The sequence below is a fragment of the Plecotus auritus genome (assembly GCF_963455305.1).
Source record: "Plecotus auritus genome assembly, chromosome: 12".
In the NCBI taxonomy this organism is placed as follows: domain Eukaryota; kingdom Metazoa; phylum Chordata; class Mammalia; order Chiroptera; family Vespertilionidae; genus Plecotus; species Plecotus auritus.
Genome location: NC_137778.1, coordinates 13,605,767 through 13,629,733, shown reverse-complemented (window position 1 = coordinate 13,629,733; position 23,967 = coordinate 13,605,767). Strand labels below are relative to the sequence as shown.

Below are 23,967 nucleotides of genomic sequence, written 5' to 3'. Positions count from 1 at the left end.
TTTGCTATATTTCCCATGCAGATACAGCACAAGGAGGGACACACACACACACACACACAGCAAGAGCGTCCCTCTAAGTCGTTTCTGTGATAAAAGGCCAGTCCACGCCTAACGTCTGATGTGTGGATACAGCTGTCTGTACACCAGTGACCCGCCTGCCTTCCACTATCCTCCCTCCCCCAGCCTCAGGGATTCCAGCCAATGTCCAGCGAATCATCAACTACGAAAGAGGGATTATTTTTATACGCCTACGGAAATTCCTACTACCTATGACATTCTACTACTCTTGGGAACAGGCTGTGTTTTTTCCGCCTTAGGGAAGAGCATGAAGGAGTCACCGTGCTGCCCAGCCCCTCGCCCAGCTGGATTGGGGCAACAGGCTGGTGATGGACCTCACCACACGTTACCATGGTCCCGAATTCTCCCTCATGGGCCATCTCACCCGGTCCTCGTGAAACCCTGGACTCAGCCAGTCTTCCCTGGCAGATAAGAAAGCGAGACTGGCACCGGCACGACAGGTGGCAGAGGTGCTGGCATCTGAGGCCGAGTCCTGGAACCCAGAGCCCTATGCCCAGCCGCAGGCCTCCTCCGGGCCAGGAGTCCATCTTTCCACCGGGTCTGCCCGGGAGGCCTCTGCGCCCTTCTGCGGTGCCCCAACGGAGCTGGGCGGCCGTACAAACAGCCGGGGGCTGGTCAGGAAGACTAGTCAAGGACACACGATGCAATGCCAACCTCTTCCAGAGAGTGACTTCCAGCAGTGCATCCTGCTCGCACGTCCACGGAGAGAGAGCAAAGAGGGATTCACCCTGTCCAGACAGTCCTTGCAGGTGGCTGGAAAGTCAGCCACGGTGGGCGTGGTTCTGTGAGTAGCTAAGGATGTTTGGGATCAGGAAATGTAGACCCCCTCTATCTGGGCTTCCTCTAGGAGTTCCATCATCGCTTAGATGCACAGGAAGTAGGAGATTTAGGAGATCTGCTGAGTGGGAGTGGGAGTGGGGGGATGTTTTATAAAAAGAGCAGGCAATTAAACAAACAAACAAATTACAAAACCCTGTGGGGAAAATGCATCTATCTCTGCTCTGTGTGGTGTGAGTAATCATCACCCCATGCCCGCAGACAACCGAGATAAATGTGACAGGAGCACACGGACCCAGCAGGGCACCAGGGCGGAGGCACGGCATGAAGCCTGCACGGAAGCATCGTTAGGCTCCGCGTGAGCAGGCAGGGCCGGGAAGAAGCCGGATGCCCGCAGGTGCCTGCTCAGTGTATGTACGAGAGAAACACCCAGGAGAGCATTCGACAAATGAAGGCCCCCAGCAGGTGTGGGGGGACCTTCTTCCATTTTACGCCACGGGCTGGCATTGCCGCGGCCCCGCGGTCCCTAGGGGGCTGACTGGCAGCTACAGTGTCCCCATCGCCTTCTCCCCCGTCTCTTCCCCAACCCCGTCTCCCACAGCAACGTTAGGAACCAGCATTCCGCACTGAAACTAAGCCTTCTTTTGCTCTCAGAGTCAGGGTTCATTTCTCAGAAATTGAACAACATTTCCTGAAACCAAATGAGCAAACTCTTAATTTCCTTATTAGAGAAAGTCAGGGATACCAAAGCAACAGAAAATCTCTAAACCTCTTTTATCCTGTAGCTTCGTGGGCAGGATTACAGAACCCTTTTAAAGATCCCGATTTAAAGCGGCAAAGGCGTCGCTGGCTTCCGTGGCCTCGGACACAGACCTGCGGGTAGACTGCATCCACGCGGTGAGAAAGCCGCCGCCGCCCGCCTGCCCAGCAAGGTGCGTCGGAAGCGGGACAGCGGAGCTCTGAGCAGGGGAAAGCGTCAGGTTGTCGGTCAAGCTCGGAGGTCATTACACACACAGGTTAGCATCGCAGGGACCACCCCAGATGTAAGCCAGCGGCAGCTCCAGGGGCGCAGCTGTTCCAACAACGTCTGCTTCCTTGGAGGTGACCCTCACCAGAGGGGCTGTGCTCTGCAGCAGCCGCCCCGGCTCCCGACAGGAGAGCCACAGCCCTCGGCGCCATCTGCCTCCATCTCATCCGGCTGCCACTCCCGGGCACGCTCAGGTTCAGGTGCCGATGAAGCATGGTGGGGCCAAAGGGCAGGGGTCAAGGGGTTCCACCATTCAAGACACTTGGCTAAAGAAAATGCCGTCCTGGATGTCATGAGGTTCTCAAGCACGAAGGAAAAGGGGAAGCCTGCAGGGCACTCATACACAGAAGGAGAGAGACAGGCCCGCCCAACTGCATTCTCGCGAAGGTGCCCAGTGATACACGCGCTCGGTCCCCATCAGGCTCGGCCTCCCAAACTGGGGGCGGAAAGCACCCATTTTCTAGAGAGGGCTGCAAATAAAGAGGTGACACCCCTCCCACCTCATCCGGGACTTCGAAGAGAGGGCGGTCTGACTGCTCCCAAGAGCAGCCACCTCCCCACTCCTCCTCAGCTGGGCAGATGGCAGAGGAAGGGGCTTAGTGAGGTGTGCTGTCGTGGTAATAAGAATAGAGCCACAGTTGTCTAATAATTATTCGCCTTACACACTACAGATGGGACGTTTCCTTACGGACCCTGGGGATCTGGAGGATGAAGCAAGGCTGTAAAAAGGTAAGCTGCCTCGGTGGGTCCATGACTCAGAAAAGAAACACATTTCGAGAACAGACCGAGGACAGGACACGCTTTGAGTTGGTTGTGGTGCCCGGACCCTGACCCGCTCTGGGAGATTTTCTCAGAAACGCTGACCATCCTCCGGTCCCAGGAACGGGCTGAGCTGTTTATCACATCATAGAAGATTAGCCACCTTGTTATCGGACTTTGAGCCCCCGAAGGCCGGACCACAGACCCTCCCCTCCCCTTTCCCTGTGACACTTGCAGTGCACGTAGCTGTCTTCTCCCTCGTGTGTCTATAACCAGCCAACTGGCAAGGGGGTGAGAGCAGAATTTCCAGGGTGACCAACGGGTCTCCCCATCCTGCTGGGATTATTGGAATAAATGCTCATATATGATTCAACCCTGTCTCTGCTTAATTTGGCTCACGTGGTGACAGGCGGCCTTGGACCCATTGTGTCCGGTTTCCATGGGAGGGAGGATGAAGAGAGCTGGTCACAGACACCGGGCGGGCTGCAAGAAGGGGAGATGGACCTCTCCCTCCCCAACTGGATGAGCAAGGACCATGTCATCTGCTCTGCCTGCCAGACTGGGGGAGAGAACACTGCCGAGAGGAGGCAGGGCCGAAGGAAGCCTTACTCTCCCACTGCTTGTTTCACAGAACGCAGATCAAGGTGACTAGTTAGACGGAGCATCTCACCAGCACCCACGACGAAGGGCGAGAAGATCCCAGCACCCGTTTATTACAGGGACTTAACCACTCCTCCCTCCTCCCCACCCGACAAGACAGGGCTGGAGCCCAGGAGGAAAGCAAGGAGGGTCCAGAGGGAGACCGCGCCGCCTCCAGGAGGAAAGCAAGGAGGGTCCAGAGGGAGACCGCACCGCCTCCCCACTTCCAGTCGCACTCCACAGCCTGGAAAGGACAAGCTCAGGGAAAGCTCTAAATCTAACGTCTGCTTTTCTCCTGACGGCATTCCAGGGTATGTCCAAGTGAGCGGCACGTGGTAGGCTCAATTATTTGTTGAATAAATGACTAAATGGCTTATTAATCCTTACCCTCCTTGTCCTTTTTGCCCCGTTTCATTCATTCACCCCTACCACAAATGTCTGTTGAAGTTGACACTATACCGTGTCATAGAAAAGTGATTAGGACAAGTTCCCTGCCCTCGAGGAAGGTACTAGAGAACCTAAGAAAAGTACAAGCTTGCATCCACGACAAGGAGCGATGAGAACAGTAGCACGGCAGTCGTACGGAGCACCAAAGACATGAACTCGAAAATCCAGCCTGCTCCCTGAGGCGCATACCCTGACAGCTGTTCCGCATCCCTTTCCACATGGAATTCCCGTGACGCCTGGTCCTCTATCCCTCCTGCTAAAATGCATTTACACCCTTGATGTGTCACGGGGAGCGGTTCACACACTACGTGCAACGTCCCGGAGAAAGCCAGGACAGCCCTTCGTCCTTGGGTCTGGGGTGCATGGAGGGGATTTCAAGGCGCAGCCCAGGACAAGGCCCTGGAGAGGGGCCTTTCGTGGACCACCACCACGGGTCATCCAGCACAGGGGCAGTGCTGTCGTGTAGGGTAAAGGTGATGCCGATGATGCCCATTTCCCCGCGAGAGCATCTCATCCACGGGGAGATGGTCACGCAGGCGGAGAACTGACCGCCCCCCCCCCCCCCGCCACCTTCCCAGAGGTCACACGGGGTTTGCAGACTATTTAAGAGCAGACTCTCAGTCAGAATTAATTCACATTTAGAGCCACGCGTTTGCAGAAAGCTCATCACTCAACATGATTCCTGGTTTCCTTCTAATCTTCAGCTTACACTCCTTCCACAACCCTTATTGCTTCCCACATATATTTTTGACAGGCATTTTAATGATAATTTTCATCTCTGTCAGACAAATGCATGCTCAATATTAAAAAAAATCTGGAAAATACACCAAAAGTTGATAGCAGAAAAAAAATCGCAGGCATATTCTTACCAACATTGCTAATATTCTGGTATATTTCCATTTAACCTCTGTTGGATTTAATAGCTCCTTCGAATTAATATGCTCCATAAGCCAACTCTGGTAAAAAATCACCAATAAGCTAGGATATAAACTGCCATCTGTACTCTTTCGATTACTTATGACTGTACCCCATTTAAAACAGACCCCATTTAAAAAGCTTAAACTCGCTGGGGAAACCGGCGAAGGGGGTTGTTTAATACGTGAATACAGGCTGGCGCTCTTCTTTTTGTCTTTCCAGATGCCCCGTGGGTGGAATGGAGCTTGTTCAAGCTCTTGTGTGACCGTCACTTCAGATATAAACCCCTTTCTTTAAACATGAAATTCCTTCTGATTGTCTGTGAAGGATAACCTCGTGTGATTCTGGGAGGCACAGGAGAACAGAGTGCTCGTGGTGTTTTCTTGACAAGTGTACAGCTGCCCGCATTTATCGAGATGCGGAACGAGGATTTCATTTTCCTGTCAGCCCTCCCCGACAGACATGCTCCTCAGTGATATCGAAAATAAAAACTCCTGGCTTACCTGATTAAGAAGTCATGGAGGCCAACGTCAAAATACCTGTTGAAAGGAGACACAGACAAGCCTATCAATGGAAGATATTTACAGAAATGGGGAACTTGGCCAAAAAACAATACATAATTTACATTCAGAGCGTGGTGAATAGAAGGGTTACTCTGTGATAGCTTTTCTCGAAGGATGGCCTCTGGAGCAGCCAGCAGCATCACCTGGAACCTGGTGCACATGCAGATCCCAGGCCCCGCCTCAGACCCAGCGATGAACCTGGACGCGTCCCCCAGGCGACGCTGATGCAGAACCACTGCTCTCTGGTGGCCAACGTGTCAGCAAGTCTCCGCTCTCTCTAGAAATTAAGGCCCCGGGCGTGCATGGCCCAGGTACCTTCCATTTTTCCAACAGGTGAGTCCTTTTCTAACACTAGCTGTCTCAGATGTTCATTTACTCAAAAAGAAATAAAACATATTTAAATATACTTGAAACCACACTGGCCAAAGGAAAGCACAGGAGTGGGGAAGGCTCTGCTGTGGTCCTCCCTGCTCCTCGCAGCCGAAGTCCCTGCAGCTTTCCACCAGGGAGAGCAACCCAGTCCCCACCTGGCTCGGCCGAGGAGGGTGGGAATAGAGCACTCCCCGTACCTGCTGGTGCGTCTCCCATTGAGCTGGGCCTCACACCAGGCACCCAGTAAGCCCTGGGCACGGGGGGGGGGGGGGGGGGGGGGAGGCTTTCAGCCACAGCCTTCCCTGGATGCCACCAAATTTACTGAGTCTCTAGAAAGAGCCTCCCTACCAGACTGGCCTCCTGGGTTAGTGATCTGCCTGAGTAAAGCCCGAGTTAATGCCTTCTCTAGGGACAATGAGCACTGGACACAGAAATTCACCCTGGAGTGGGGTCTGACTCTCCCTTGTCTCAGGCTCCACCCCTAAGCATGCCCCAGGAGCACCCAGTCTGCCCGGCACCTCAGCCCACCGGACATATGGCAGGCGACAACTGACATTAAAACAGGATTCCTTGTGGGGTGTCTTTAAATGGCAAGGTTCTTTTATGTCCCCAGGCATCTATTTGAAGATCACAGACATGCGGCAGGTGAGAATAGAGAAACAAAGCCTCACATAAAATTTACCACTTTCCCGTTTTTAGATATTCAGTTCAGGGGCATTTAAGTACATTCACATTGTTGTGCAACCATCACCACCACCCACGTCCAGCACTTTTCTCTCTTCCTCGAGTGAGACCCTGGGTTTCCTCTTCGCCAGGGTAAAGCTGATTTCGGCTCCTTCCAAAGGGCTCGGGGGTGGGGCTCTGCTGTGAGGCCGTGTCTTTAACACGAGCAAACTAATGAAGCTTCTAGAAATATGTTCTCATTCGTTTTCCTGTACAGATAGATGGAGCTAGACTAGGAACGAAGTAAGCCCTTTCTTTCTTTCTTTCTCTTTCTTTCTTTCTTTCTTTCTTTCTTTCTTTCTTTCTTTCTTTCTTTCTTTCTTTCTTTCTTTTTCTTTTTAGAATTGTATACCAGGCTCGGTGCTAGGCACTCTGTACAGTATCTCTTTTAATCCTCACAACCAACCCTGCAAGATGGGTTCCTGTTTTATAAAGCCACATGTCCTTATCCCCAGCCACATAGCTAGTATTGAGGAGTAAGGATCTAGCTCAGCGTACCGAGTGCCAAAGACTGTGCTTATTCCCTTCATGTATCCAGCCACTGACGCATTTAACCGATATTTCCCATGTGCTTCCAATGTGCCAGGTAGTGGGAAGTCAGCAATGCACAGCACATAACCCCTAGCAAAGAATGGCAAAGTCAACAAGATTTTCCATAGAGCGTGATCAACATCGAACATTCTCTCCCTTCATGGACTGCAAACTCCTTGAGGGCACCAAGCAAATGCTCGAGAAATATATGTTGCCTTGGCAGGTGTAGCTCAGTTGGTTGGGCATCCTCCCATGCACCAGAAGGTTGCTGGTTCCATTCCTGGTGAGGGCACAAGCCGGGGTTGCAGGCTCCATCCCCAGCAGGGATGTGCAGGAGGCAGCCAATTGGTGTTTCGTTCTCACATAAACGTTCTCTCTCTCTCTCTCTCTCTCTCTCTCTCTCTCTCTCTCTCTCTCCCTTCCTCTTTCTCTGAAAATAAAAGTAAATACCTGTTGAGTGAATCAACGTGTGAATGGTACTTGGTCATAAGGCACCAATGCCTCTGTCTGCTCTGGCAGTTTTCACTGAACACTGCGGTTTGAAGACAAAATAAGTCAAAAGTAGTTATTTAATACATCAACCTTTACATGTAAATACATAAGCTCAACACCAACAGATAGAAATGGGGCTTCACCTCTGAAATAAGATACCTATCAAACTGTAGCACAACTATTCTCATCACCTTTTAAGAAAACAATCTCTCCCACTACCAGCCCACACATAAGCCAGATTTCCTTATTTGGACACAGAGCAATCCTGTGCATATAATTCTTGGCTCCTTCCAGAAATTAAAAACAGGACATCTTTTGCATGTGTAAGTGATATGAAAGTTTTGGTGTCTGAACATCAATTGACAGCGGCAACGGGCAGTGGCTTTCGGCTTGATATACGTATAAGGAACTTGCTGACAAGTCACAAGGCCCTAACAAGGCAGTGCATTGCTCCTCGAGGATGAGTGCAAGCCTGAGCTAAAAGGGTGTTTAGAGGAGACTGAACCATCAGATAGGAAACTGGAATGGATGACCTTAAAGGGTCCATCGGGCCTCAGGCTTCCTGTTTTAGCCCCTTTCAGGAAGCATCTCTCAGAGTGAATTCTAACTCCCTCAGCAGCATTCTTGTCTGATAACCACCAGCAAATTAGTGGACTGTGCCTGGGCTGATGCAGCCCTGATGGTTTATTATTAAGATGATGACTGCTATTCTTGGTAGAGCCTCACAGTGCATCAAAATTAGGCTCCTGGCGCCTGACGAGATGGTGCTGAGCATATGTTTATTCATGGAGCCACACACTTGCATATCCCAGAGTTTAGCAGCCCCTCTGACAGAGGAGGGGTCAGGACACACAGCATGTCTGTGACAGAACTCAGACCAGAACCCACAGTAGGGCCCAGGATTTGTTCTGCTCTTCCAGGTTGACTGCCTCTCAGAGTCCTGGTCCTTCTCCCCAGGCTGACCTTGACTGTTTGGGAGCTAAAGTTATAAGAGGCAATAACCTGGGGCCAGAACCTGCACATGCCACACAACCAGTGAGCTAAGTTTTCAACCCACAGCTGTTATGGCTGCCGAGCATGACACATGCAGGACAGTATTTACATGAAGTTCCACATTCAGATTTCAATTCTTGTCTCAACTTCCTTTTACAACCTTCACAGGCTTCATCTCCAGACTGTTTATCCCATTAGTGGGCTGCCAAACTCATAGTGTTGTGAAGCATTTTAAAAAATGCTAGCATTTGTCCACACTAGTAGAGTTTGCAAAAGAATTGATTATATATCTTTGTGCTCACTACACCCCACACCTGGAGGGTCACTCTCAGTTTCAGAGCCTACTTCAAAGAGAGACTGACAAAGAGGAGAATGTTTAGAGAGTACTAACCATAAGCATCTCTAAGAGCATCCCTCCATCCATCCATCTGCCCATGCATGCAGCATTTGTGAGCAGTGCGTATATAAGGAGGGGATAAGGAGGATAAGGAGGGCATCTGAAAGCATACTGTTTGAGGGGATGACACAGGAAACCAGAGAAGTTTAATATGGACAAGCAATGGATCAGAAAACAAGATGAAGTAATTGCATTTTCCGATAGATTTAGTGTGATTGTGATTATAACCAAACTAGAAGCCCAGCGCCAGCGCGCGAAATCACGCGGTGCCGCCCACCCACGCGGCCTCGCTGCCCACCCTCGCCAGTCTTGGATCGTTATGGTGTTAGGGCCACTGGGTTTTTATAATATAGATGGGCTGCCTTGGGAAGTTTCCTGTCACTAGATCAGATTCCCTTGATAATACCTATCCATCAATCCATCCATGCACCCATCCCTCCATCCATCCATCTGCCCATGCATCCAGCATTTGTGAGCAGTGAGTATATAGAAATGATCAAGTTGTAATCCCTCTTTCACTGAGGTGGGGGCGGGGGGGGGGGCGGGTACGGAGCAGGGCGGCGCCGAGGAAAGACCTACAAGTGAACAGGCCATTACTGCATTGTGTGATCAGTGGTGGGTCAGAGGAAGACGTGGAGCATGGGAACCTGTGAGGTAGAAAGAGTGACATCCAGGTAGGCTGTTCTGAGTAAAGGAGCCTTGACCTGAGCTGAGCATTGAAGGTTGCGGAAGAGTTGGCCAAAGGATGAGTTGATGAATACAGAGGATGTAGACAGATGAGTGTGCGTGAGGGAGTGAGTGTGTGTGTGATGACACTGCAGGCAAAGGAAGCAGCCTACAAAGCAGAGACAAGAGGAAATGCGTCTCTCTGGGGGGACGGGGGTGGGAAGGTATCTGTAAATAGTTGGGTATGACTGAGGGCAAGGGCATAGGGGCAGAGGCCAACTGACAGCAGGGCAGAAATAATCATGGTAATCGTATATGTTTATTGGGTGTTCAGTATGTGTTAGACCTCACTTAGTCCTCCCAGCAGCCCTGGCAGGATTGTATCATTACTCAGTCTCCATTTCACAGTGGAGGCAGCTGAAGCCCAGAGAGGTCAATAACTCACCTCAGGGTTCTCAGCTGGAAAAGTGGCTGAGGCGACACCCGAACCCAGGAAGTGAGGCTCAGAGCCCATGGGGGTCAGCGCTGCCTTCATACTGCCTCTCCGAACATGCTTGTATGTCATGGGAAGTCATACTGCCTCTCCGAACATGCTTGTATGTCATGAGAAGTCATACTGCCTCTCCAAACATGCTTGTATGTCATGGGAAGTCATACTGCCTCTCTGAACATGCTTGTATGTCATGGGAAGTTTACAGTTCATCTTAAGGGCACTGGGGAGCCATTAAACCCATTTAAGCAAAGGATGGCTGGACAGAGATTTGCCTTCTAGAAAGATCCCACCTGGCTTCCATGATGTGGTGAGGAGGGGCAGCGTGAGGTGGAGAGGCCAGGTGTGGAAGATGGCAGTGGTCCTGCTGAAAGCGGCCTGAGCGGCCTGAGCCAGGCCTACACCAGCAGGGACGAAGGTCACGGCGGACCTCCCATTTCTTCCCTCTTCCAATCAAGGACTTCACTTAACCTCCTAAAACCGGTGTCTTTGGGCCAGGTCTGTGAGATGCTGCATAAAGAAGAAGCTTACACACATACTGGCTGGGTTCTGTTGTTTTATTGGGGAGTTTCTGTCTTGTTTTGTTTTCTGCCTGGTGCTCCTCACAATGTGCTATTTTTGTCTTCTGGTGTGAAAATATCGGTTTTGTAATTTCATACTTTAAGCATTTTTCCAAATGGAAAGTGAAAATCTCCACTGTGGAACATTTTTCTTAGTAGATAAAGTCTCCACCCTCCCTACTACTGAGCCTACACTTGACAGAAATGAAGATGCGACACCCAGGTTAAATGCCGCGGGCCTCAATTCAGATTTCCAGCATAATCCACCATCAGGTCAGGGGTGGCTGTTTCACTCTCTTTGTGAGAACATTCGTTTTGACTAATAGTCTCATTAAGGAGTTTTCCCTGAGGACACGCAGCAATGTCAAGCCTGGGAAGTCCTCTGGGGTGTTTGATTCGGCCAGAACACCAACGCGCAGGTGAGCAGGGCATTCTCTGGTGATATGAGAGCCTCAGTCTTCATGTCCACGGGGCTCTCCCCGGGAGAATGCTCCGGGAAACCAAGTCTAGGAAGGGCGTTTCAACTCCAAATGGAGATGTCCCAGGAAATCAGTAGAGACACGTCAACGCACTTTAACCTGTGGGCATTCCTTCCGGAAGAGTACCTGCGGTGGCTGAAATGCTCAGATACCTTTTCTTTCTTTAGAAAATGCTGAAGCCCAGGAGTTTCCTCCTGACTTAACAAGTCACTTTTCCTTCCCTCAGTCTAAAACACTATTTGGTCCATTCCAACCCAACGTAGCTCGAAGTCCTGAGTAGCCTATGAGCCTGGGAGTCCCCTTTATCAGGCTTCGGGGAGCAAAGCTCAGATGCAAAACCTGGATTGACTAGGGGGCCATGGTACTGGTGACCAGATCTCAAAACTATTTCAGACGCATCACGAGCTGAAACAGGGTTACTGTTCTCGCTAAAATGGGCTCATAAGATTCTTCGCTTCCTTTTGTATCTCAGTGGTTAGTAGAGGCTCCAAGATAGGACATGGAAAAATCTTCAAGGACTGTACCTCCTACGGATATGCCCACGCGGCTGATTTGAAATAACAGTGAGTGATGTAACGCCTTTCCCAAAGGAGTGGCTCTCTCTAGACCACTGAGGACAGGGACTGGAAGTGACATGGGATGAGCTCTCTTTAACGAAAGGCAGGCATTCGAAGTCCAGGAAAGAACTCAAATAGCTCTTCTGTGTCTCTACAGGAAATGGTGTTGATCCACTTCCATTGCTAAAAACGCCCCCTGGTTACTCTTCATTATTTTGAAGTATCACCCAATTCTGGGCATCGCCTCCCTTGCCGCATCCTCACAGTTCTGTAACCTATTTTGTTCTCACCCTTGCTCCCGAGCCCCTCCCTCTGCCCACAGACCGGCTGCCTTGCCATCTGAGCTGACTCTCAAGCTATTCCTGAGCCACACAGCTGCCCGGCATGGCAGCCCCATTCCCTTCTGTCTTCTCCCTCCCTTTGCCCCAAGATCTGGACTTCTTAGGAGTAAAACCTGAACAATCACATCAGAGGAATAAAGACTATCCAATGGAAACTACTTAAAATAATTATAGGGCTTTGGGTTGAGAGGGATTGGAAAGTTGATTATCCCTCCCTTTCACATTCTTCGGAGGCAGATCTCCCCTGCTTGTTGAAGAAAGCCGAAGACGCTTTCAAAACTATAACATAACCAGCAAGTCAAGCTTCCCTTTAGGCTAGCAGCCTGTGCAGGACTCAGTGACATGGGAGTGAGGACACCTGCCTGTGTGCACGGAGGCCAACAGGAGGAGAACCAAAAGGCTTGCCCTCAGATGATGGATGATAGAAAGTGATACCTGCGTTGAACACCCTTGACTCTCGAGTTTGCAGAAGCCCTAGCTTTCAAGGGATGGAAACTACAGAAAGGGTACTGTTAGATATGAGTTATAATTGTTGGTGGCAAATCCTCTGTAACTGACCACCTCAGAAGCTGGTGGGATGTATACGAAACACTGCTCTTCCCCTAAAATGAAGGTGTGTGTGGACCCTGACCATCCACTCAAATGGCCACTCAATCAGTCCCACCCTGGTCTAGCAGATGACACAGGGCTGAAGACAGAGTACTTAGAAAGGCACCCAGTCTCTAGATAAAAGCTCTAATTATTAGTAATGTGAATGGCACTTTCAACATCTCCAGAACAATCCTTTAAAATGAGTGAAGAAGAAATGAGGAGCTGATTAGAGTGGCTTCATTATGTGTAAGCATTCATTCATGTCGTCTTAGGAAGAATTCAGAAATATGTCCTTTAACAGGCTGCTATAGAGATTCATTTCCCTTAGTGTGAGAATACTTTGTGACTACATGTCTCTATGATATAGCTAGCAACTGTGTTAATTAACATCCTGATAATACTTCTATCATTAGGGATAATTTGGAAGAAATTATTTTAAAAGATAACCTATGCAAAGTGCCTATTTCACAAGAACAGAATTCATAAAGTTGATGGGAAGGACAAATATGTGAGAATACTAATTCAAGAGCATAAAATTCTTACGACAATTTTCAGAACTAGAGAATTTTAAAGCTGAAGAGGATCTTAAAGATTCTAATTTATTCTCTTTTTGAGCATTAAAGGAAACTGGGGTGTGGCCAGCCATGAATTTATTTATAGGCACTTCAGGGACACAGAAGGGTGGCTGGCAGGGCAGGATTTTCATATACGAGGGGGAAATTTTGAAAAAGAACAGGATATTTGTATGGTCTTAAAGTGCCTCCCACAGAAAATTGATTAGTTGCAAGGCAAAAAAAAGTAACTATACAAGGAATAAATGAGACTATACTGAAGGGTGTTCGGTCCAGTCTTCAAGTTGATGAAAATTAACATCACCAATGAGAACAGGTGGACACAATTGTGCCTCCAGGGGTGAGACCCTATAAAGGACACATTTCTTATACAGCATTCCTGCTCAGAATGCATAACCTGAATCTAATCCTGAGGAAACATCACCCAAAGTCAGAATGGGGACCATTGTGTCAAATAAGGGACAACCACATTCTTCAACGTTGTAAAGAAAGGCTGTGAGAATGTCCCAGATTAAATAAGGCCCTGGGACTAGCATTCCATGGCAGTCTAGCACTTTTCCATTCTCCCCTTTGGAAGAAATCAGGTCTGGGGTTAATAACAGGGTTGTCATTCCTTAAATGGATAATGCACGGGTGGAAAATCAGAAGGCTGCTTTTCTGTGTTTTTTAATTCACGGTCCTCTTATATAACCTAGCCCAGTGGTCAGCAAACTGCGGCTCGTGAGCCACATGCGGCTCGCAAGCCGCGGTTTGCCGCTCTGTTGACTAATGAGTTTGCCAACCACTGACCTAGACTCTCGATTCCAATAATTACAGGCTGTTGTTGTTCCTTGTGATTAAGCCCCTATCCCAGTGGTAGGCAAACTCATTAGTCAACAGAGCGGCAAACCGCGGCTCGCGAGCCGCCTGTGGTTTGTGAGCCGCAGTTTGCCGACCACTGACCTAGCCTATGCTGAGTCTTGCAAGAGTAAAAAATAAAAAAGTAGCCATGTCCTTGGAGATGAGCCTGTAAATCAGCCACAATGCCATTTTGTCTCTGGACTGTGCTTCTTAATTAAATCCCCTCCCCACCCTCACCCCGGAATTGTGAATTCACAGCATTCTGAACACAGCTTTTGCTCTGTGGCCAAATGGGTTTACCCCTATACTAGCAAAATAGATTTCTATTATAGCAATGGATTTGTACTTTTACTATCCTACTTTGGTTGTTGTGTCTTTAATCCCCTTTCCAACTGAACTTTGAAAATGCAATTCATTTGGAGATGTACAGTACAACAGAGTAAAAAAGAAACTTCCTTCATTGAGCTGTCTTTCCTGGGAGGTCCTCGTTCATTTAGAAATTAAACACCCATCAGATAATATCACTTCTCCCACTTTGTATTATAAACATCACTTATCTGGGTCATGGTTATGACACATACCCCACAAACACACAGGAGCCCCACTTCACGGAGGAGGCCATGGTGGCCCAGTGGCCCCACAGCTGACTTTAGTTCCTGCAGGCAGGAAACGGTAACACGGGGTTAGGCTCCTCCCATGGCTCAGAGAAGCATTCCCTCCACACTTCTAAACAAACGTGCAACATCGCTAAATTACTGCCCTTGCGAGGTCTAGCTCTCCAGCTCATCCTGAAAATCACTAATATGGCTTGACTCATTACATTTTTTTTTAATTTAATAAATCTTTATTGTTCAGATTATTACAATTGTTTCTCCTCCCCCCCCCCCGCATAGCTCCCCTCCACCTGGTTCCCACCCCACCCTCTGCTCTTACCTCCCCTCACTGTCCTCATCTATAGGTGTACGATTTTCGTCCAGTCTCTTCCTGCACTCCCCATACCCTTTCCCCCTGAGAATTATCAGTCCACTCCCTTTCAATGCCCCTAATTCTATTATATTCACCGGTTTATTTTGTTCCTCAGATTTTTAATTCACTTGATTTTTAGGTTCACTTGTTGATAGATATGTAGTTGTTGTTCATAATTTTATTTTTACTTTTTTCTTCTTCCTCTTCTTAAAGAATACCTTTCAGCATTTCATATAATACTGGTTTGGTAGTGATGAACTCCTTTAGCTTTTTCTTATCTGTGAAGCTCTTTATCTGACTTTCCATTCTGAATGATAACTTTGCTGGGTAGAGTAATCTTGGTTGCAGGTTCCTCATTACATTTAATTTCCCACCATTTGAATAGTCCCAATGCTCTCGTCATCGTAGGAATAGAGGTTTGTGGACTTCATGGCAAAACAGCAGCACAAAGACTCACAGTGCCAAAGGGCCACCGAAACAGAGGCTAGTGTTGTTACTATCATGCATCAGTTAAACTTACTGGTGGCAAATGTATTCACGTCAGACAACGTGCATAAAAAATAACCCTCCCCGTGGCCCCCGTGTCTCTAAGCACAGAAGAGACTACCTTTATACAGCGCAGCAGCTTTGGAAAACAGCCTCTGGTTTAGAATCCAAGACGGAAGCGGAGATCTGCTTGGGCGAGTGAGGGAATGAGAAGAGAGTGATGAAAAGCTACTGTCGAGGGCATATTACACCGTTTAAGCAGCGAGAAATTCATTTACTAAATCGATTGAAGCCTGAAATCTAATTAAATCTAAAAGTGATATCAACCTGAAATGCTAATAAGTTCACGCTCAAATTGTATACAAGGAAGCTCTGCTATGTGTGCCTTTAATAATGCATTACCTGGCGTTTTTTCTGTATTCATTAAAGCTGTGCAGCAACGTGATGTGAATTATTTCTACACTCAACTCTGTATGCAAACATCTCCACGCAGGCCATTGGATCGGCCCCATTCCCCTGCCCAGTCAAGGGGCATGAGGTGTGGTTCTCCAGGGCCGTGATCACGGCTACAAAAAGGAAACTCGAAACTCAGTAAGGAAGCACACACACCTTTTATTCAGAAAAACAGAGAAGTGGTTTTCTATCTAACTATTGGTACCCCATATTTAAAATAACTTAAATGTGCAAGACTAATAATTCAGAATGCCAAATGCTTTATAGAAAATAAAGCCTCAATCAGCTCAGTTTCCGGCTGTGGTCAGACAGGCATCGGCAGCACTGGGTGCAGGACCCCAGGTCCAGCTCTCTGGTGGGCGCTGCCAACAAGGCGTTCAGGTCCCGGGAGCAGTGTTTCATTTGCGAAGTGGGAGTGGTTGAGTATGCTGGAAGATTCTTCCTTTTTTAATTGAGGTAACATTGGTTAATCGCATTTTATAAGGTCCATGTGTACAATCGTACAATTTGATATCTGTTTGATTCTACTGCATGATCGTCACCATTTGATTCTATTGCATGATCGTCAACAAAGGTCTAGTTTCGTCCATCACCGTACATCTGACGCCCTTTACCCATTTCGCCCGCCCCCAATACCCCTTGGTAACCATCAACCTGTTGTCTGTATCTATGAGTTTCTTTTTCATTTGTTTGTTCACTTGTTACTTTTTTAAATATTCTGCATAGGAATGAAATCATACAGTTTTTGTCCTTTTCCATCTGACTTACTTCACTTAGCATAACACCCTCAAGGTCCATCCATGTTGTGGCAACTGACAATATTTCATCTCTTTATGGCTCATTAGTATTCCATTGTATATATGTGTCACATCTTCTTTATCCATTCATCTGTTGATAAACTCAGGCTGTTTCCTTATCTTTGCTATTCTAAATAATGCTGCAATGAGCATAAGGGTGCATATGTCTTTTTAAATTGATGTTTATTTGAATAAATACCCAACAGAGGAATTGATGGATCATAATGGTAGCTCCATTCTTAATTTTTTGAGAAACATCCCTACAGTATTCCATAGTGGCTGCCCCAATTAACAATCCCACCAACAGCATACAAGGGTTCCTTTTTCTCCACATCCTCTCCAACACTTGTTTTTGTTGCCTATTTTTGAAAGAGGTTTGTTGTTGCTGTTGTTGTTGAGTTGTATGAGTTTTTTTTAACATATTTTGGATATTAAGCCATTATCAAAATATCATTTACAAATGTCTTCTCTCATTTGGTTGGTTGACTTTTTTGTCGTTATTGATGGTCCCATTCACTGTGTGAAAGCTTTTTAGTTTGATGTAGTCCCATTTGTTTGTTTTTGTTTCCCTCGCCATTGAAGTCAAATCCACAAAAACATCGCTAAAATTGGTGTACAAAAGCTTAGTGCCTGTTTTCTTCTATGTATTTTGTGGTTTCAGATCTTATATTCAATCAAGTCTTTAATCCACTTTGAGTTAATTTTGTGTGTGGTGTAAGACAGTGGTCTGGTTTTATTCTTTTGCATGTAGCTCTCCAGATTTCCCAGCACCATTTATTGCAGAGCCTTTTCTTTCTCCATTGCATGTTCTTGGCTCCTTTGTTTAAATTAGTTGTCCATATATGTGCAGGTTTATTTCTGGGCTTTCAATTCTGTTCCATTGTTCTGTGTGTCTGGTTTTCTGCCAACACCATACTGTTTTATTACTATAACTCTGTAATATAGTTTGAAATCAGGTAATGTGAGACCTCTAGCTTTGTTCTTTTTTTTTTTCCTCAGGATTGCTTTGGCTATTCAGGGTCTTTTGTGGTTCTATAGAAATATTAGACTTATTTGCTCAAGTTCTGTGAAAAATGCCATTGGGATTTTTATAGGGATTGCACTGAAGAAATAGATTGCTTTGGATAATATGGACATTTTAACAATGTTAATTATTCCAATCCATGAGCATAGAGTATCTTTGTCTTTATGTCTTCTTCAGTTTCTTTCACCAATTTCGTATAGTTTTCAGGGTATAGGTCTTTCACCTCCTTTGTTAAGTTGATTCCTAGGTATTTTATTGTTTTGTTGCAATTGTAAATTGAATTGTTTTCCTGATTTCTCTTTCTGATAGTTTGCTCTTAGTATATTAAAAAAACAAAATAGATTTTTGTATATTGGTTTTGTACCCTGTAACTTTATTGTATTTGTTTATTATCTCTAGTAGTTTTGGGGGGGAGTCTTTATGGTTTTCTATATATAAAGGTTTGGGGCATGCTGACTCTAGCTGCTGCTTGTTTAAGAGATTTTAGCAGAGTCTGAAGCCTGAGCCAGGACAGGCCATTCATATGGTGGAGGTGCCCAGCATCAGTAAAAGCTCCCAGGGAAGTCCCTATGACTCATGTGAATGTGGATTACTGAAGACTCAAGCACCTTACAGTCACATGTGGCCATCGTCCAGGGAGTCTACAGTCAAGGCATGTTAGGGAGGAGGAGCCGGAGGAGTCATCTAGCCCAGTCCAGTGCCTCTCCGATTTTAACGTGTAGCAGGTCTTGTTAAAAGGCAAATTCTGACTCAGTAGGTCTGGGGTGGGACCCAGGCTCCTGCATTTCTCACACGTTCCCAGGACAGGCTGATGCTGCTATTCCTCAAACCCCACTGGGGATAGCAAGACTCTTACTAAAAACAGGCATGTGTTATATTAAAGCAAAATACCAAATGCAACACAAGTACGGTATGGCAGGTCCTGGCCTCCAAAAGCTCAGTGAGCTGGGCACAACGGCTGCACTAACACATATGAGTAATAGAATCCATGAGTGAACAAAGCACCATACCACTGGGCCCAAGGGAAGTTCTGGGTGTTTGCTGGTGTTCCTAGGATTACTGTATCACTCTCACTGTTACGGTTGTGAGGCTGTCTTAGGAGTTCTTCCCTCTCAGCCCTGCATCCGGGCTCCTCTTCCACGGTAAGAGATGAGGATGTTGTCTTCCAGCACCTCCCTCAGAAAATCCCACCCCAAAGACACAAAGCTGTCAACTCCTCTTTCATATCAAAGTCTGAATTAGATCTCTTTTCTTCCTTTAAGTTTGCAACTTTCTCCCTCATCTGATATCAAAGACGTGGCACAGTGTCTGATATAATAATGATAGTAATTAAGAAAGGCGTACATTCCTCGATCGTTCCAAGGCAGATTCATTCTCAAGAAAGCTGCTAGCAGACACAATATTATGGCACGCCACGTAATGACACTTAATGAGAAAACTAGGGGGATAAAGAAAAAGGTACTGACAGTGGGCACACCTGTGGGAGGCGCCGCTCGGCTGCCAGATCAAATTACGTGAAAATTGTGCCGTTGAGACCTGGGGATCACAATTTCAAAGGGGAGTGACCATCTGTTCATTCAGCAAAGATGTCCTGAGTGCCCACTGTATGCTGGGCGCCAAGGAAGGTGCTAAGTTAAGAATGAGATCTGATCAATGCCCTCAAAGTCTGGTGGGGTGTAAGGAAAGAAGTGATTACTGTGGAGTGTGACTGCTGCCATGAGAAGCACAGGGCGTTAGTTCCAAGAGGTATTTATTGTAATATCTCCCTTTTCCAGAGAGAGATCACCCAGTAATAATCAGTGGAGCCTGGGTTCGAACCAGGCGGTGAGCCTCCAGATGTGGGCCCTCCATTTGAAGACGCCCTGGTGTTTCTTGCATGGGACTCCTTACTCTGAAAGCCTTTCAGCCTGCGAGTGTGCTCAGTGACATGCGAACTGAAATCATCTTCCACACAGAGAGAAAATGGAAAGGAGGCCAGAGTAACTGTCTTTGAAGTAAAAATAAACCCAGGAAGCCAAACATAATGATGGCTCATAAAATATGCCTCAGTGTGCTAGCCCCGGTCCTTTTTGATAGATGCTAGTCTGTGTTTGGAGGAAAAGGTAAGGGGGTTCTGAAATAGGAATGCTAGAAGAAGAAATACGGTTTCTGAGTCCACTGATAGGGGATCATGAGAGAAGGATTGTGAGGTAATAAAAATACCCAGCAGCTGCAAACTGTTGGCAAACAGAACTCTGTAGGGGTTGGGATAGGCCACACTGGTACCTTACAGGCACCCCCCATTTCCATTTTGAAATCCGTGCCTTCCACATATTACTACCACCCTCCCCCCCCCATCACCTTCCACCTCCTCAACCACCCTTCCTATCATCCCTTTCTTTCCTGGAAAATTAAAAAACTATCAGTGTAAAGTTTGCTTTCATATCTGTCATTGTGCTTTTTAGCTAATATTTTGGTGTCTACAGTGTGCCTGCTCTGTTCACTGCATTAGTAGATGTCCTCACTTAACCCTCGCAACAACCCCACAAGACAAATACTATGATGATCCCTATTTTTTATTGATTAATTGATTTGAGAGAGAGACATCAATTTATTGTTCCTCTTATTTATGTATTCATTGATTAATTTTTTTTTCTTTTCATTTTTTTTCTTTTTTGTTGTTGTTGTTAATCCTCACCCAAGGATATTTTTTTCCATTGATTTTTAGAGAGAGTGGAAGGGAGGGGGAGAGACAGAGAGAGAAACATCGATGTGAGAGAAACACATCTTTTGGTTGCCTTCCTGACATGCCCTGACTGAGGCCAAGGATCGAGCCTGCAATCGAGGTACATGCCCTTGACCTGAATCAAACTTATGACCCTTCAGTCCAAGAACCGACACTCAAACCACTGAGCCAAACCAACCAGGGCCATTGGTTGATTCTTGTATGTGCCCTGACCAGCAATCGAACCTGCAACCTTGGCTTATCAGGACAACACTCTGGTCAACTGAGCTACCCAGCCAGGGCTTGATTAGCCCAATTTTAATACCTCAGAAAACTGAGGCATTAAGGAGGTTAAATAATTTGCTCAATCACATGGGTAGTGGATGGGAACCACTTCAGCACCAGGACACTGTAGCCATCCCCACCCAATGTGGCTGGGCCTCACAGTGATAGAGCTAGCAGGGAACAAAGACATCATTTCATGGCAAGAGTCTGCCTTTCACTCAAGAGATGAGGAAATTGGGGCAAGCTCCCTCCTCTGAGGGCAGAGCCCGTGACCTCCCCACCATCGTCTCCACCATGGGCTCAGAGCTGAGCCTTTACTCCCCTCACGGCCACTGCTACCACACCAGCCTGCCCTCAGGCTGATCTCTGTCATCTGTCTTTGTTGGGTTTTCAAGAGCAAAAAAAGCAAGAAGCTATCACTTCCAAAGGGATCCATCAACCCTCCAATCACCCCAGGAGGCAAGTGTTATGATTATTATCTCCATTTTAGAGATGAAAAGATTGGCCCAGAGCACTGTGATTATTTGCCCAAGCCAGGCAGTAACTGGCAAGCTTAATTTTTAGGTTTCAAGCTTAATTTTTAGCTTATTTACTAGGCTACCTCCCAAAACAGTGAACTCTTGCTGACAGCACCTTTTCCATCTTTTCTCCTTTAGGTTCGTGCTGCCCCTGCTTTCTACCCAGCAATGCTGGTGGACGTGGGGTGCATATATTTCACCAACTCCGTGCCTGCCATCCTGCCCTGCAACCTGAGGCTAAACATGATTCAAAGGCAGGACTCACGAAAAGCCAGCGGGTTGTCAGCATCTACCACGGGCCTGGGCCAGCTCTCCACCTAGGGACTTAAACTCATGCAAGAAGGGACTCAGGCTCCTCCCATCCCCAGCCCAAACTGTCCCTGTACTTTAAGGTCTAGCAGCCACCAACAGTGCCCAGATTCCTCTGGGATAAGCAATGATGCATGAGTTTGCCTGTGAACACCTGAGAGCATCATAATTCAAGAAATGCAGAGGGTGAGCTGTGTGAGGTCCCTGAGATAATTGAAATGGACCCATAACTCACCAGCGGCCGGAAGAAATTTTATCACTTTGCACACTATGATTCCATAGCTTGAAATCAAATCAGGGGCACATGATCAGATTTCTAATTTGGAACCTTGGACACGCAACGTCATCTTTAATGACTCCTGGCAAAGGATGCTCATTACAGATCTCAGCCTCCTGAAATTAAAATATGAAACCTAAAAATTAAGCAGAAAATTTTCAATTCCTCGGGTCCATAAGGCCACAGAAAAATCATACAAGTAGGAATACACATACTCCTTAGGGTTTTGTTATGTCTACAAATATTTAAACAGAAATTATATGAAAGACAAGAGCTAGAAAAAAAATAAACAAACCCATCAGAGATCCTAACCTTTAGGTTTGGGCCATCTGGGTGAACAGCAATTTTTCATGACCAAATTGAACTATTATGTCAGGCAACATTACCCCTCTGCTGATGGCCAATTTCATCTATGATGTACAGCTCAGATTCCCCTGATAGGGCAGGCTGCCGCCTCAAGTCCTCTCTCACTGCTGAGTGGACTGAAAGACAGTGCAATCAGTCAGCACCCTGCCCAGGGTGTAAGGCTCCTTTAAAGTGGGAGGCTAAATATTCATCTCTCATCATCACTTCTACACCCCATTCAGGGGGAATTTTCTAGAAGTCTGGGTAACCATGAAACAATCTCCAGAGATTGTTTTGTAATCTCTTTCCTGAGTTATGGGTCCATTTCAATTATCTCAGGGACCTCCGCATCCTCCCTGTCCTTTGTGTCACTGTAGGAATGGCTGCCAAGGCCGAGCAAAAAGATGAGCATTTCCAGCTTTCACATCTGCTCCTGACTCCATTTTTTACAGACCTGAACCCAGGAAAAGGGAGCAATTTTCTGTCTGCAGTGTGCCCTCAACAGGTGCCCCAGAAATATCAGCGTAAATTTAGGTGTACATAGAAATTACAAACTCAAAACTTCATTTTCCCTTGACATGCATTCTTACAGAAGAAAATTAGAGAGAGAGGGCGAGGGGAAGTGGGGGTTTATGCTACCAGCCCCTGAACATGAACATGGTATACCTCCTCCTAAGGGTCAAGGAGAACCTGCAAATAACACAAAAGATAAACTATGAGGTTTATTATTTTATCAATTAAAAAACCACCCTTGCCCAGCCAGTGTAGCTCAGTAGTTAAACACTGACCTATGAACCAGGAGGTTATGGGTCAATTCCCAGTCAGGGCACATGCCAGGGTTGTGGGCTCGATCCCTAGTAGGGGGGGTCATACAGGAGGTGGCCAATCAATGATTTTCTCTCATCAATAATGTTTCTATTTCTCTCTCCCTTCCCCTTTCTCTCTGAAATCAATACAAATATATATATATATTTTAAAACACCACTTCTTCTGAGCCTTAACTTATGCACTGCAGCTCAGAGGGACTTAAAATCCCTTCCTGCCTGGCCACCGTGACTCAGTAGTTGAGCGTCAACCTATGAACCAGGAGGTCATGGTTCAATTCCTGGCCGGGGCACATGCCTGGGTTATGGGCTCGATCCCTAGTGGGGGTCATGCAAGAGGCGGCCAATTGGTGATTCTCTCTCATCATTGATGTTTCTATCTCTCTCTCCCTCTCCCTTCCTCTCTGAAATCAATATATTTAAAATCCCTTCCTTAATCCAGTTACTTAATGTGGAATGGCCTCTGTGTAAAAAAAAAAAAAAAAGAAAGAAAGAAAAGAAGGCCTAGGTGTTGCTAAGTATAATTGGTAAACCAAAAAACCCTTCAAGGAACTAAAACAAATGTGAAGGGGGAGGGGAGTCTGCAGCCATGAATGGTAAAGGAAGCCAAAATCAAAGTTGAGGTCACTCCTAGGAAAGACCATGTGTGTTATTTCATCACATGTCCTCGTGAGCCTCTCCCTTTGGAACCAATCACTCCCAGGGGTCACCCCAGAGCCTCCCCCTCAGAGTAACTTTCATTTTGCTCTCTTGCCCACGTGTAACTGAAAGGGTGGAGAGTGTTTCAACAACCTGAGACTACGCTCTTGGAGCTAGTGCTAACCAAGAGTGACAGAGGTCTCGGCAGACCTGCTCTCTCACCTCTGTGGTTTGTATAAAACTGAGGGTCTTGGGCAAAATACTAAGCAATTAGGTAATTAATTAAAAGAATAAAGGACAAGAACAACCAATATTAAAGTGAAATACAGTCAACTGTCTAAATTGCCCCTTGTGACTGTCAGTGCGCTAGTATTTATGGACAGGGAACCGGAAGCCTGGGGCCAGCATGCCTGCCCAGAAGTCCTGGTTTTCTATGATGCCAGCAGACACTGGAGAGGCCCTTTAGAAGAATGAGCTTCCCAAGAAATGCATTAGTGCGAGCATTCACACCAAGCAGGCAGAGGCAGCCGA

At 46.9% G+C, this 23,967-nt stretch overlaps 1 protein-coding gene across 2 annotated transcripts in view; it reads right to left on the bottom strand.

The window, feature by feature from the left end:
• Positions 1-23,967, bottom strand: part of HHAT (hedgehog acyltransferase) — a 221,125-nt gene that overhangs the window by 125,117 nt on the left and 72,041 nt on the right. For both annotated transcript variants that reach the window (XR_013959496.1, XM_080649230.1), the window contains exon 9: positions 5,146-5,181. Coding sequence is in view for 1 of the 2 variants with exons in the window: in XM_080649230.1 (XP_080505356.1) it covers positions 5,146-5,181 (36 nt within the window). In the remaining variant the exon portion in view is untranslated. The remainder of the gene's footprint in view (positions 1-5,145; positions 5,182-23,967) is intronic.